General features: G+C 38.1%; 1 protein-coding gene across 1 annotated transcript; it reads left to right on the forward strand.

Annotated features, from left to right (window-relative positions):
• Positions 1 to 7,705: 7,705 nt before the first annotated feature.
• Positions 7,706 to 9,244, forward strand: LOC111023984 (uncharacterized). Its single transcript, XM_088120942.1, is given in 3 exon segments — positions 7,706 to 8,185; positions 8,440 to 9,081; positions 9,083 to 9,244. Coding segments are annotated over 2 exon segments (723 nt in total). The 5' UTR covers positions 7,706 to 8,185; positions 8,440 to 8,449; the 3' UTR covers positions 9,174 to 9,244.
• Positions 9,245 to 16,597: the final 7,353 nt, after the last annotated feature.

Raw genomic sequence — 16,597 nt, forward strand, 5'->3', positions numbered from 1 at the left:
CTTCAGCAGCTCGGCCTTGGTCTCCACCTCGGCCTTCAAAATTTCCACCTCAGAGTGAGCCTTCAGCAGCTCATCCTTCATGGTGGAGGAAGGAGCCTCCAAGGCAGCAGGGAACTCCTCTTTCTCCCTCGCTGCCAGAACTTCCCTCCCATCCAACTCGGCCTTTACAGCCAGAGCCGATTGAATGGAAGCAACAAACGCCTGAGAAAAGGTACAAAGAAGAAAATTAGACCGAGCTACTTGTTAGGTAAATTGAGCAAAAATGGAGACACTAGTCTTACCCCAGCGGCGTAGTCGATGGTCCTCTGCAGAACGGACCCTGGGTCACTTACAAATTTGGAAGCCCTCCTTAGGCAGCGGTCCAAACTTGCGGCCGAGACGCGGGACACCTGGTCCCTCACCCCAGAACTTGACGGCTCCACTCTGAATCGTGCTGTCACATCGGATGTCCCGTCCATCCTGGCCTCAAGATCGTCCACCCGATCTGCGAAGCTCGCAGGCAAGACCCCACGAGCTCCGACCTCCAAGGGGGAGGTCGTCTTCTTCTTCTTCCTCCTTCGCTTCAGAGGGACTTCCTCCCTCACCTCCTCGCCCAAGGGCAAGACGTCCACCGCCTCGGTCTGATCCCTGGGGCGCTTCTCCCTCGAGGGACCCCCAGAAGACTCCAGCTCGATCACTGGGGCTCGATCTTCCGAGGCAGGCCGTACCACAGTAGGAGTGGCAGGTTTCGAACTCTGGGCGGCCTCAAGAGCATGGGCTCGACCCTTGGACTTGCGTTTCACATTACTCGCAAACCTGCAAACCATGGCTGAAAAACAAAGGAAAGAAATCAGCACAAAGTTAGAGGAAAAGGAAGGGGTAGCAAGCTCGGCATACCTAATTCGGAGTTCGGCCTTGAGGATTCAATGGGACGAACTGCAGGGTTGTAATCTAGCAGCCCGGACTCAAGCAGCAGCTTGTCGGTCACCAAGGTTCCGACCTTCCTACCCCTCGGAAAATGCTCCTTGTAATACTTCAACGTGTCGAAGGAGGCTTGCGTAAGCTCGGGGACTGGTCGGATTGAAACTGCACGAAGACAAAATCTGAGTTAGACCTGAATGACAGGAAAGAAAATCACAAAAATTAAGAACTACTCCATACCTAGGTTCCCAAACCTAGTGGGAACGTCAAAGAAGGAACGACCTGACTCGTCTTTCGCAAGCCATTCCCCAGAAACGTAGAACCACTTCCTCACCCATCCCTTGATGGAGGTCGGCCCCTTAACTATACCGCCTGCGCCTTTCCTTGCGTACATATAGAACCGACCAGGCTTCTTAGCTATCCTTTTCGCTTCGAAGCACGCGAGGAGCTGGTCTACGTCCAACAGCTCGGCCTCTTCACTATCCCGAGCTCGTAGCCAAAAAAGGATGGCCAAAGCAAAAATGACACCCCACCCATTGGGGGCCACTTGAGCCGGAGCCAACCCAGTCCGGAAGAGAAATTCTTGGACAAAAGGGTGAAGGGGAAGTCTGAGGCCGTACTCAAACATTTTGAAGTAGAGAGTGACCCATCCCTCTGGAGGATTGTCAGCTCTCTCCCCCTCCTCCGGAATCCTAAGGAGGATGTTCTCAGGGATAGCGAACCCCCTACAAAGGGATCCGAGGTAGTGCTCAGGTATCCTAGAAGGGTATTCCAAACCCTGACCCGAGGTGGAGGCATCACTATCCTCCCCGTCATCGGAGAACCTAAAGTTTTCTATCTCCTCGAGCTCGGACTCTAACCTACGAGCTAAATCCTCATCGGATCCTAAGTTGCTGCTAAAAGAGGACGACATGGCAACTACGTTCGAAAGAGAAAGTGAGGGAAGAGACTGACCTACCAAGGGTTCGAGCTACCTTCAGATCGAACTCCAAGAATTTAGGGAACGTAAGGTATGACTTGAAGGATTGGGGATATTTATAGCTCGTCGGAAAAATTTCCCCACCGTACACGTGTAATCAACGAGCGGCTAGGATCCTCCCTAAGATCTGAAGCATCGGAATATTTGAATATTCCGACGATAAATCTACCGCAACGGTTATATTTTCCCACGAATAGGAAGTCGCCACGCGTCCAAAGCAAGTCGAATAAACTTCTCTGCCAGGTCGAGATCGAACCAGACAGAGAGGGGGCCAATGTTTGGGGAAGAGAATACCCTGGACATGTGGAGGACCCCTATTGGTGCTCCAAGATGACTCATGAGTCATGCCCAGCTCGGACGGCCGAGATCACCACCACTAGCGTTGACAGGTGCTAAGTATGAGGGCCGAGGTGAACCTGGCCGAGGTCCGACCTACCGGGAAGCTCGGTGGGGGCCGATGTGAGCTACTGTTAGCGGCGTGATTATCGGGTGTAACCGTTGGTCCCGAGATTACCGGGTGTAACCGTCGCGAGATTAGCGGGACTACCACCCATAAGTAGAGGACCTCACTCCGCGATCAGGTACGATGATTTTTGACCTCGAACTAAACTGGGAATCCGACCTATACTAACTTGATCGTCGGAGTGCTCACCTTTTTGTGCAGGTCCGCCCAAGTATTCAGATCGGTCCGGAGGCCGAGTTCGAGCTGCAATCTGAAATACACTGTTGGGCATATCCTTGCATAAACATATATGATTACTCGTGAAGAATAGTTATGTTAGGGTAAACTTTTACGACTTTGAACTTTTTTTTTTAGTAAAAACAATAGAGTTTACCTACCTCATTTGTAACAACCCAACTTTTGGACTTAACGGCCACTTATATGCATACTTTCAACATTTTACATACCAGAAAAAATTAATAACTCAAACTTTTATTTATAAAATGCATTGCAAGCTTCTCTTGGGGATAAAAAAAATAATAAAATAATCTGAATCCAATTAAAACATAAATCAATATGAAACGTAGAAAATTAATACTGACATGGACCATTGCACATCCAGCAAACATAAATAAAAGAGTATTTTTAAATACTCAGCAAGTAACCAAACTAACAACGTAACACATGCATACACACACATACCACATCATATTAATATAACTATGTGAGAACTAATTTTTTATCAATCAAACTTATTTTCATTTTTTGTCATAGACAATTGACCAATCATTGCATAAATAATACCAATTTCATAGTGGTGTATAAGTAGGTTTATGAGAGGCTCTACTTTAGCTGATAGTATGTTGCACCTAGTCAGCGAAATCAAGTCTCAGTTAAGAAAGCACCTCAGTCTACATTTTACCTAAAAGTTTGTTAGCTACCAATTTCATGATGGTGGTGCATGATAGGTATCAGGCGAGACTCTACCCCAAAGACCGATAGTAATTGGCACCCTGTGGAGTTTAGACCCACCCACCTTGCTCCTAGTTTGTTTACATATACTTTTGAAACAATAGGGGTAATTGCCATAAACTTTTCATACAAATATTTACACATTCATGAATATGCATAAAGCCTCATAATTAAACATTTTTTAATACGACATTATTAACTTTTAACCTAGTTCTAAAACATTTCGAAAGCAGAGTCACTTACCTCCATAGCGATCCCAAAAAAATATATCTTTGATTAACCTAAAAATTATCCAAAATTTAAGGTTCGAACTAGATAGAAAAATACTCACTATTGAGAGAACTTATTGCAAAATAGAAGAAATGTTTTAATAAAAGACGAATACGCTTATAAAACTCACACGAAAAGATCATGAGGAAAAGAGGAGAATAAAATAAATGTTGGGTGTTAATATAGGAGGTGACTCAAGTGTTAATTAGGATGAATAAATCACCACTTAACCCAAAAACTTAAGCTAATGAATTGGGTAAATTTAATTTATTTATAAGAATCTCAACACTCCCCTCACATGTGGACTTGGAAAATTGCAACAAGACCTAACGAGTGAAAATCATAATAAATCAATTTCAAAATTTGAAATTCATGTGATTTTGAAACTTGTTTTTGTAGCAATTGTCGGTCAAAATATGATCTAACTTTCACAAATGGCATTTGTTTTCAAATTTTTACATATCTGGATTTCATTTTAATTTTTTATTTATTCCAATTTACCTTTAATTATTGGTTTATTTAATTGAATTTGTATTTTATTTACATGATAAAATTTTGATTTTTACTTTAAAGTTTCCAAATTTGAAATCTCTATATTAAATAGGATATATTGAAATATTAAAAAAAATCAGAATTTGGCGGGTCCATTTGATTTCTTCCCTTTTCTTCCTTTGATTTCTCCTTTTGAGTATATCAAAAGATTTCATATTTTTCTAAATTTGACGTCATCGATGGAAACCTCCATGCCCTTCTTTTTTTTTCCCTGATGTTTTTTTTTTTCCATAATTTTTTTTAATACTATGATAAATATATACTATTCCAAGAGATTATTATTCCTTCTCAACTGTATGTTTTTCTCATTGCTCTTTCTATTATTTTTTCTTTATTTCACGTAAAAAATTTTCTTTCTATATTAATTTAAAGTTGGTTTCATTCCTTCTGTATAATTTTTTTGAGTTGCCATTTTTTGAAAATTTCAATATATTCTAACAACCATTGTATCATATAATAAACATATATGATTCTAAAAGGTTATATAATATTTACTTTTTAGTGGTATATACTCAAATATTAGGTTATACAATATATACCTCAAATTTACTTCATACTTACTTCATACCTTAACATATACTCCATAAGATTGTGGGTTTGTGCACCGTTTATGGTGCTAAACAAATAAATTAAATACAAAAACTTGATTTAATTAAAAAAACTAATACTGAACATGTGTTCCATATATCTAAAAATGTACTCAGCGTATATTTATTTTTTATGGAAAAAAAAAGTTTCTTTCCCTTTTCTCAAGTAGCATAGTGGGCCCGACCAAGAATCCATGGCATTTTACCACACGCACATATTGGGCCCAACCAAAAACTTGCTCCGTTGTGGTTTGCGAAATCGCCACCCTAGATTCCACCATATGGTTGATCATTCGCTGGTTCGACAACCTGCAAACTACAAGCACTTCGTCAAGATATGTCGTGTGGTCGTCGACGATGACGACGTTAGAACGGTATGGGAGGACCACGTCATTTCTGGCCTTCCAGCGACCTCCAACACAGAGCGCCTTGAGATTCTAGATGACAAACAATACATCTTGAGCTTCAACATGGTTGGCAGCTAGAGCTATGTAAGGGAGAAGAAGAATGTATGATAAAGGTTTTATGTTTCATCATATATGGGAGGTGAAGGGTAGAGATTTTTAGAATTGAGTGATGTTCTTAATATTCTTTTATTTTTCCATTTTTTCGTTTCTTTTTATTTGTTTGGGGGGGGGGGGGGTGAATGGTAGAGATTTTCAGAATTTAGTGATGTTCTTAATATCCTTTTATTTTTCCATTTTTTTCGTTTATTTTTATTTTTTTATTAATGGGACAATTTGATAATTCTAACATGGACACCATCTTAAATAGGCATATTTAAATATGTAATTTATTTTTTAAATTACATTATTTATGAAATTATCCCTAGAACTTAATTAGCTAATTTTGATTGCAATATTGAGATATTGTTATGTGAATAGGTTCGAAGGAAATATGATTGACAACCAACTATTTTTTTTAATTAAATTATTCACAAAATAATGACGGTCAATGTACATAATAAAATATAGTGATTCTATGACGTACAAATGCTGACGTACATACAATGATGAACAAACAATAATGTAAATTAAATGACAGGCGACTACCGCCATGAAGAATTAAAAGAAACAATGACACTTGTAAACGTCATGGTTACCCTTTCATGAAAGAAAAACTTTTTATGACGGGTATTGTTTGTCATTGAAAAACAACGACACTCGCATAGATGACGGTCATTAAAGGTCAAATTTGTTGTAGTGATCATCACTATCACTACCGCTAACGATTTCAAATTGTTGAGACCAAATTAAAAGTATGTTGCCAATACACATTATTGCTATAGTTATTCTCTATTGTTGTCGCTAGTGCTACCCCTATCAGTATAATTAAAAGAAATGAGCGAGGGGTAAGAGAAGTAATTTGTTGCAATAGGATGATGTCACTAAGATTAGAATAGGGATTAGTACGTTGATAGACTGTTTAGAGATTATAATTACATTAAAAGATTCCATCTATAAAATTTACACTTTTGTCATAAAATAACGCCCTTTAAGATGGTACCCAGGAACAATTTACAGATATATTATTTTTTATTTATACCTAAATATTAATAAATTATTGAAATTAAAAATGGTTGATTTTGGAGGTTAGATTTCAAATCCCTTAATTTATGGCTATTTACACTTTCCAAAACTAAATATCTAAATAAACCTAACCAAATCTCCAAAATCCTTTTCATCCCCTTCATCTGCCCGTTTCTACTTCCGTCGGTTTCTTCTTCTTCCTTGAACTCCATTTTTTCTGACGATTTACTATGTTCACTCGCTGGTATCAGGGTGTAGCAAGCCATCGCGTCAAGGTTCTTCATTCTTGTCGTCGGTCGTTTACTTCGTTTATCATGTAGCAGATTGTAGAAGACCGTTTACTCTGTTCTCGTTGCCAGCCGCCCATCAAGCTTCTCACCATTCTAAAGTCAAGGTTCGTTTTGTCTTCTTCTCACCATGATATATTTTCCATACCTATATATCTTTAAGATGGTATCCATTCATTTAGATGAACTAGTTTTGTAATGTTTAACCTCATTCCTGTAAAGTTTTCGATTTCAGTTTTGAACAATGCTCTCTTTCGAAACCTCATTTGTTTAGGTGAACTAGTTTTTAAATGTTTAACTAGTTTTTTTTTATATGCTGATATAGTTTATATAGTTACCTTTACATGAACAATTTTTTGTACCATCTGGTTTAATTAGTTATCATCATCGAGTAGTTCAGTTTTTTCAGAGTCCATATTGTCAAAGAATCGATAATATAATTTGAGTGGTGCAAAATTTAGGTGTGAATTCGATACTCAATTTTTTATATGCGGATATAGTTTATATCTACACAAATAAAGTACCAAGTGGGTAATTATAAGAACTCAACAGTCGAATATATTTTATATTTATCATATAGGTGTATCTTATAAGCATGTGCTAGGGTGTCTAAATTGATAGAGTAGGTTTTTTGAGCTTTGTTTGTTAATTGTGGTTTGATATAACACTATATAAGTTTATATGACATAAATCGTATGTATATTTTCAATTTGAAATCATGGGTAAATCTATACATTAATTAATTTCGAATTTGAAATCATGATAATCTTTTTGTATTTAATATATGAATGAGTAAATTAAGGGATTATGAACCTAATTTGTCTGTGGCCCACAATAATTAAAGGTTTATAAAATCAAATTAGAGATTTAAATCTTTTACATTATAAAAAAATAACAATAATAAACATAAATAGAATAAATAAGAGTAAAATTGATGTTATTCAAAAATCATAAATGCAGGAATATAAAAGTGTAAAATTTGAGTCCATCCCAGACATTAACTCATTAGAAATAACATGTTTTTCAAAAATCGGACATGTCTCGTTACCCACAGATGTAGGTAAGTATTGCGAAAACCGGAACAAAAATCTTAGATAACAAATTCTATAGTGAGAGACCAAAAAAATTTAGAGAGAAAAATAAAAATAAAAAGAGATTTTAGAAAGAAAAATTAGAGAACCAAAAAAAAAAAGGAAAGATAAATAAAGTTAACTTCTGTTTGGAACTAGAATTTGCAAGCAGATCATAAATGATTTTGAAATCATTTCCAGGATAGAATTTTAAATCACAGTAGATTTGATATCAGGTTTTAAGTTAGCCTCTTCGAGCAGCATCCTCTCCGCCGGCGGCGAACTGCAGAAACCCAATCGAGACGATCCACAACTCCCTTCGATCGAAAGCCGAGCTTTCCCTCCGACGACGTCTGCAACAGATCCGGCGAGAGACACGGCGTTCTCCTGCGACTCACCCACTCCCCGATGAAGACCGCTAATTAAAGTGAAATCGATGAAATTGAAAGTTTTAAGTTAAAATTCCATACATTAAATAGAGGCTGAACACCTAATTTTTCTTTCCTTCCTTACCTATTTCTTCAGCTGTTGTCCTGCGGCATTGACGGCGACTCACCAGCGAGAACCCAAGTTGGACCTTTTCACGCCCCTGAAGTGGTAAAGATTGAATTATTCTATGGATTTTAATTTTTGAAATCTATATATATATTTAATCTAGGGATCCTAAAGAGTAAGTGTTTCTTACTAGAATTATGTGTCCTGTCTCTCTATCCTTTATGTTCTCCGCTTTCCTACTTCTTAACTGTCAATTTTAATAAGACTTTAGTGAGTGTATTATATATGCTGGATTGGGGAAATAAACATTGTTTGTTTGTTTGTGTTTAAAGCATCAATTTTATTGAAAGTTGTAGTGATATTGGAATGAGTAAATCAGAAGGGCCTTCATCACTCAAAAGAAAGAGGCCAGAGTTGTTGAGTAAGGGCTTTGGAGTAGCTCTCGTTGAGCAGGAGAAAGTGCTCCATGATCTGATTCATAGCAAGCAGAGCATGGGAATCTGCACTTTCGACATGAAAAGAGAAACAAAGTTTTCTGAAAGTGTGGTAACTAAATCACTCAAGTCTCTTCAAGCCAAAGGCCTGATTAAACTAGTTCAACACTATCAGAATAAGGGGAAGAAATTCTCTCTGTCAAAAGATTTTGAACCAGCAAAAGAATTAACTGGTGGTAATTGGTATCGTGACAGGACTCTCGACAGAGAATATATCGATACTCTTAAAGGGGTTTGTGCAAGATTGATACAAAAGAGGAATGTGATTACTATTGAAGGAATCGTGGATTCTTTCAAAAGGAGTGGAGCATCCAAAGTGGACTTGTCTTGGGAGCAAATTGAGGAGATTGTAAATGCTTTGGTGTTGGACCATCAAGTCATGGAGGTGAAGAGCACTGGATCTGGTGAATTTGATATTTTTCCCATTGGGAAGATTTGTTACAAGTGCCATGCTAAAGGAGGTGTCAAAGAGGAGCCCAAAACAGGGGCAATGACTTCCATTCCTTGGAGTCTGTCCACAAATTACTCATTGCATTCCGAATGGCATCATTTCGCCTAGGACTTGTGTGTACTACACTAAGTGGTTAGATTTTTAATTTTTATTTACAGTGGCTAGATTTTTGAGTTTGAGAATAGTTTTTTTCTAATATAAATATTATATTGTAAATGTCTGCTGGTTGCTCTTGCTCAAGTTTTAGTTTAGACAATCAATAACTGAATACTCTAACTGGATAACAAAACAATCAAAAGTAACAGAGAGAAATTAAGAGAAAACATAACAGATTATAAATGATAACTTTTTCCCATTTGTCATTGATCTTTTTTGGAATTGATTGCGGTAGTATGAGAGAGGTTTATCTGTAGATCGTTTCAGTTTTATATTAAAGCTATGATATAAATAACAAGGTCTGCACTTGGTTATGTTGTTGGGGCTATGATTTCTCTTCTTGCTCTATCGTGTGCAAGTTTATATCAGTTTTTAGGTAGTTTTTGTAGAATGGTGATCAAGTGATATTTAGTGTTTTCTTCAGATATATTTTATGTAGTGTCACTTGCAGGTAATGATGGGAGTTTCAGTTTCATTTTATTAATCTTCTTATTTGATGTACCAATTTAAAGACCAAGTGTAGTTAGTTCGTTGAGGTAGTTTACCATTTACCTAATTGCAGTTAATTTACTCAAACATATCTTTCAGTCCTTCATTCTGCTTGGATGCACTGGTTTTGAACTGGAATCTCAGTCTTTCTTTACAGTTGGTTCAATAATGCAGAGACTAGAGAGCTTTCTGGAATCTTTCTTTCGAATTTGGAAATACTCAGGTTTTATGGGGAATGCTCTCTTCTCTCTCCTCTCTCCACTCTCTTAAAATTCCATGTTGTTAGGGTTTGCTCAGCAAGTTTGATTCAAATTGGTACGTATCTCCGAATTGTTGCCGCATGTGCAAATGGAATGTGGAAGATCAAATGCATCTCTTCTTTTCATGTCCGTGTAGTGTTGGAAGATCAAATGCTTATGAACATCTTCAATCTTAGTTGGGTCTTTCCTAAGAGTGCAGGTGAAGCATTAAGACAACACATTTAGGGGGCTTAGTTTCAACGGTTAAGCTTTCATCTTATGGCCAAAATGCGGTGGCGGGTATCCTTTGATAGATATGGCAGGAAAGGAATCAATGGATTTTCCATGACAAAGAAATGAACTTGCATGCGTTTTGCGACCTTGTCAAAATTTTGGTCTCTTCGTTGACCTCGTTATCTAAGCTTAACTTGAATGGTTTTCTCAAGTTGGAAGGGAAGTTTGATAATCGCCAGTTTCATATTGCTTCACAAGAATCAGTTAATATGGTTTGAAGAGGCAATTGTCGATTTCATGCAACATCCATTGACTTTTCATTTTTTTAAACATGTAAATGGAGATTTTGGCATTTGTAGAATTATGAAACGTTACAATAAACAAGGTTGTTGTCTTAGATGTATTTTGATCTGCAAATCAAGAATGAGAGGAATAAGTGTGGTATCTATTGGGAAAAAAACAAAAAAAAGAGGTTGGTTAGTTTTTTTGAAACAAGTTTGATCTTCATCCTACTATTATTAATGTTGATATTTTGGATAATATGACGCCATGAAAAGCTGTCGAAAACCTTTTGAACTGGAAAAAGATATGTTTACACAAAAAGTTCAACATAAATATTGGGTTAAAAAAGAAAGAGACGTGGTTGAAATGAATTGGAACTCTTTGGTGGCTATTTCTAGACTTGAAGAGCATGATAATTTGAAGGTGATTGCCATTGCTTCGAAGAAACATTTTGAGGTAGAATGTTTGCTTAATCCTTTTATATGGCTGATAAAGCTCTTCTAAAGATGGAGGATGAGAGGATTCTTAAATGGCAAGGTGTAAATGGACAACGGAAGAAAATTGGTCTCTTTCAAGTTAAATTTAAGAAATACTCTGGTTGTAAAGAATAACAGATCAGAGTTCGTGATGGGGTGTAATAGATGGATCGACATTATGAATCTGCCATTAAGATATTGAACTCGAAGTTGTTCTGAAGCTCTCGAAGGTCACTTTAGTAGATTGGTTGATCGCTCTTCTTAGACTTTGAATATGTTGGATTGTGGCTCGATTCGTATGGAAGTTAAGAATAATTCTTGTGGCTTCCTCTAGTTGAGATTGAAATCAAAGACCCATGTTTGGGTAGTATTTTTGTACGAGTAAATATTGTTTTGAGTAGGAACTCTCTAAGGAAGAAAACGTCAATCACAATCTTAGTGATTTTTTGACATCTTGGATCGTATCAAAATGATGATGGAAGATGAAGAGGGATATCTAAAATTCATTGCCTAAGTGCATAGTTGTAAGGATGGGAGAGATTCCCCACCCATTCAAATTGGTGGGTTAGCTTTGTAATGGACGGGCTTCTCTTTTGATATTCAGTAAAGCATTCCGTGAGGATATACTTCATCCTTCTAGTTGTGCTTCCATGACTTCTTCTTCTCAGATCACTACTTTCCCCTCTTCATCTACCATGATATCCACAAGTTCTCACCTCCCAACATCCCAAAATATGAACTTCCAAACTCCCAATACACAGATTTTTCTACCAACAGCAACAACTGGAAGTTTTCGGCCATTTATTGCTAACCCGACAGCGCCACAAGCCTCGATGCACAACCAATATGATAGGTCATTGGTTTGGGCTCAATACCCACCAACTTTGGGAGCGTTTTAGCAGCGTTTTGACCCTATTTCAGCAACAATTCGGGAATAATTTTTCTGGTATGTATCCTTTGTTTCCTCCCACTCTGCCCACTTACAGTTTACATTCTTCCAATTACCCAACTTTCACGATAGGTCTTCAGCCTATTTATCATCAAAATCAATTTTTTCCCCTCTCAAACCATGTTGTCCAACCGCAAAATCCACTCGGATTAGGCCAAAATTTGTTTAATTATGCCCAAGTTCCCCCACCTATAGTTAGTACCCCTCCCCCTTCATCTCAGTTTATGTTTTTAGGAGGGATGTCCATGAGTGGGTATCAACCGGGTCCTATGTTTTCACAACGTCGAATGTCATCGAGGCCTCTTGAGCCTCCTTTCATGCCTGCCACTACAGCTAACACTCGACCACCTTTACCCATCAAAAAGTTCATCCCTATGTCTCCCCCTTATAGTGCTCCTAGTAATCCACATTTTCCTTTAGAACCTTTAGTCCAAAAGAAAGATCATGTGAATGCTGAAAATAAAGGAAAGGAGATGCCAAGCAAAGAAGACAATGTAAATTTTGATGAATTGAGGAACCAATAAGAGAGTCGACAGGAGGAACACAAACGGGGAAGTTCAGGGGTGCGAAACATGGAAATTAACGATAGTTTGAACATGGAGATTGAGACAAGGTGCCTGACGCCTCCTTCTATGACAATGAGGGTAAACTCGAGAAAACAGACCGGATCTGTAGACTTATCTAGCGAGACAGCGAATAAGAGTAGAGAGGACGAATTTCGGAGGTACACATCTGATTAATGGGAAGCAATGTTCGAAGATGCTAGGAGGATTGCCAGTCAAATAGCTTGGAGAGCTTGTTATATGCAACCTCCTATACAATCGCCAGTAAGATCCATAACAATAAGTCTCCAAGAAGAGAAGATAGAAGTTGAACGACAATTACCTCTTGATATTTCCACAGAAACACTATGTAAAAGTTCATAGGAAGAGGTAACTAAACCTACACAAAGAGAGGGAGATTATGTAATACCGCAGGCCACCATACCTGGAATTAGAGTTTGAGATGTTTTGGACAAAGAAATATCACCACCTTTGGAAATTAATGGCGTGTGGGAAATTGAGTCTTATCCTTCCTTGCCAACTTCGAATGATTTGAATGCCCCTTCAGTAAATTATGTTCAAAGAGAGCAATCAAAAGGATCCCCTCGTTCTGAGAGAGAAAGAAGTCCATGTAAAGGGCATAATGTAGTGATAGGAGTGGGAACTTCTAGGACAGAACCTCAAACCGAAAATAATTCAGTAGCTTATTCTTCACCATCGGATCCATGGTTTGTGCTGTCAATTAATACCGATACAAAAGATAGGATCCTCACTAAGGAACTTTTCGGCCCTAGAAGGAGGGGAAAAGTAACGCCGAGTAAGAGAGTGCAAAAACAGAAGATGCACAGGCCAACTTTATATAAACCTAAGACTCGAGCGACTAAGGCTTGTGCTGCTACGACTAGAAGACGTCTTCTTTACCAATACCGACTCCTAAGATAGTCAGTATCCATATCGATGATAGTGAGGAGGTCAAGACTAAGTGGAAGCAACCTATCTTAGGAAGCATCGTGGGTGGAACAGATCGCATAAATTATTGGTTGAGCTAGGCCTAGATTTAGATCTTCTAGTTATCCCAGACATGTGGTGAGAGGTGGCTTAAGAAAAGGAATGGTTACGCCTGCTAGAACTAGTGAGCTGTGTAAGCAGTTGATGTGGTGAAGGAATTTTATTTAGCTGTTCACCGTCAATCAGATTAACCACTTTTATCAGCTTCCTGACTACCAGAACGCTCTTGGAAATCAGATTTTATTAGATCCATCTGAAGAGCATCTTAGTGAGGTAGTGGATATAGTAGGGATGCTATTTTCCACATGGGATATTTCAACAATGGGTCCCATCAGCTAGCGCCTGAGGATATTTCTGCAGCTGCTTCCATTTGGTTATATGTTGTGAAGAACAGGATCATGCCAACTAAGCATGATCAACACATTATTCAGGATCGAGTTTTATTAGTATATGCTATGATGAAGGCATTCCAGATAAACTTTGGGCGACTAATACGGGGAGTAATTCATGAATATGCATCTCGCAAAAATGGTAAACTCCTTTTCCCTGGTTTAATCACCTCACTATGCCTTCATCAAGGTGTCAGGATTCCGCAAAGCCAAATTGAGAGAAATTTTCCGATGATAGATTAAAGAAACTTGAAGAGACTTTTGGGACATGCGCTTGCTAGAGAACCAGTTCGAGGCGGCTCGCCGAATTCTGAAATTCGAGCCTTGAGGGAAACTGTTCGTTGGTTGGAGCAGAAGTTACAGGCATTAGTGGCGAAGTTGGAGGCAGTAGAGCAAAAATTAGGAATGGTAATAGAGGTCACACGGACGGTGCATGAACAGTTAAAGGATGTCATTAGCATTGAGGTTTGGCCATTTGATCAATGATGCCGATTCTTCGTTTGAGGGAGGTTTCATTCATTTTCTCTTTCTTATGTTTGATATATTTTGTTTTGAAATTTTGTTGCATGTTAGGTTTTGGTAGGATGGTATTGTGGATCTTGTATGGTTGTTTCTGAGTTTAAATGTGAAAATATGACTATCAAGTTTCTTCCTGTTTCGATCATGTTCTCATTAATAGGCCTTGGCGAAGTATATTTCTTGCAAAAGCATGCTGCAAATTTATTATCATTTAGCATGTTGGAGTATCTTTTCTTATTTTTCATGTCGATGATGATTCTTAAGAATTAGATAGACTTTGTAACATAAGAAAAGACACTCCAACATGCTGAATGATAATAAATTTGCAGCATGCTTTTGCAAGAAATATACTTCGCCAAGGCCTATTAATGAGAACATGATCGAAACAGGAAGAAACTTGATAGTCATATTTTCACATTTAAACTCAGAAACAACCATACAAGATCCACAATACCATCCTACCAAAACCTAACGTGCAACAAAATTCAAAAACAAAATATATCAAACATAAGAAAGAGAAAATGAATGAAACCTCCCCAAACGAAGAATCGGCATCATTGATCAAATGACCAAACCCAATGACATCCTTTAACTTTTCATGCATCATCCGTGTAACCTCTGTTACCGTTCCCTATTTTTGCTCTACTACCTCCAACTTCGCCTCTGATGCCTCTAACTTCTGCTCCAATTGACGAACAGTTTCCCGCAAGGATCGAATTTTGGAATTCGGCGAGCCGCCTCGAATTGGTTCTCTAGCAAACGCATTTCCCAAAAGTCTCTTCAAGTTTCTTTCTTCTATCATCGGAAAATTTCTCTCAATCTAGCTTTACGGAATCCTGACACCTTGACGAAGGCATAGTGAGGTGATTAAACCAAGGAAAAAGAGTTTACTATTTTTGTGAGATGCACATTCATGGATTACTCCCCGTATTTGCCGCCCAAAGTGTTAAGAAACCCTTGAGAGTTAGATCAAAGAACCTTGCTAACGAACAAGACCCATAGAACTCAATCCCAAAAACCCCGAAAACAAGTATGGAATCAACCCAAGAAAAAGTTTAAGAACGGATTACCTTGATGATCAATATCAAGAGTAGAGAAAACTCGTTTCTAAACTCGTGATTCGAATCACTCCACAAGAGGTATGATCAACACCGCTTGAATGATCCTAACATGCAAATTCTAAAGACTCGAGAAATTGCACAAGAAATGGGAGATAAAGCTCTCAACCAAGCTAATGAGAAAACTCACTTTTCATTAAACTTAAAATTGTGTTTACAACAAGACATCTCAAGGCTATATATAGCCATCCTAGCAAGCCATGTGAAAAGTCTTAAGCAAATGAAAAGACTTGTAACTTACAAGAAATGAAAAGACTTGTAAATGAGAAGACATAACTTACAAGAAATGAAAAGACAAGCAAATGAAAAGGTTAAGAACATGGAAAGCCAACCAAAATAAGTGCAATCTCGTCCATAATGAGGGATGTGATTGTTTGACTTGGTTTTTGAATTGAATGAGTTGACTTTGACTTGTCTTGATGGAGTTGACTTTGACCTTGACCAACTGGACTTTGACTTGCCTTAAAAATACTTAAAAATGCATAACTTGCACCAAATTGAAGTGCATAGTTCCAACTTCTTGCACATCTTCATTTTTTTCTCTTGTCGAGTTCAAGAACGCTTGGACACGAAGTTGCAAAGCTTGTTGAAGTTTCCTAGCTCTCGATCTTGTAATCGGTCCATGAGGCATAACAAAGGTAGCTCCTTGGTTCATATCATCCTCCCCATCTTCAGAAGGATTCGTCCTCGAATCTATAGGATCTCCTTGCAATGCAACCTTGTACTCAGCATCTTGAGCTCGTTCAAACAGGTTGATAAGATAATAAATTTGTATGATAAACTTGTAATTGCTTGTAGTGAAGAAAAACCTTGCAGTCTTTTTCCAAATTGCTGGTTTAAATCCCCAATACACTGGACCATGAGTCCATGGTATTTGATTTTTCAAGGGCAACGAAGCAATGAGTGAATGTTGCTTCTGAGTATTGCCGAGGTCTGCATTTTGCAGTTGCGTGCTTTTCTTACTCTCCCCAAGTTGCACAATATTTGTAATCTCGAGTGCTTTCTCAATAAGTACCTCCTCTATGGTTGTGTACTCATCAGGCGTCAAAACCTCAACATGCACATCTTCTTCAGCATCATAAATAACAACATCAATGTTAAAATCTTCTTGTCGGGCATGCATAACAGTCTCAACATTCGTATCGTCAACGGCATCTTGATTCTCTAC

Source organism: Momordica charantia (genome assembly GCF_013281855.1).
Source record: "Momordica charantia cultivar OHB3-1 chromosome 2 unlocalized genomic scaffold, Mcharantia_2.0 BLBB01000002.1, whole genome shotgun sequence".
Lineage (NCBI taxonomy): Eukaryota > Viridiplantae > Streptophyta > Magnoliopsida > Cucurbitales > Cucurbitaceae > Momordica > Momordica charantia.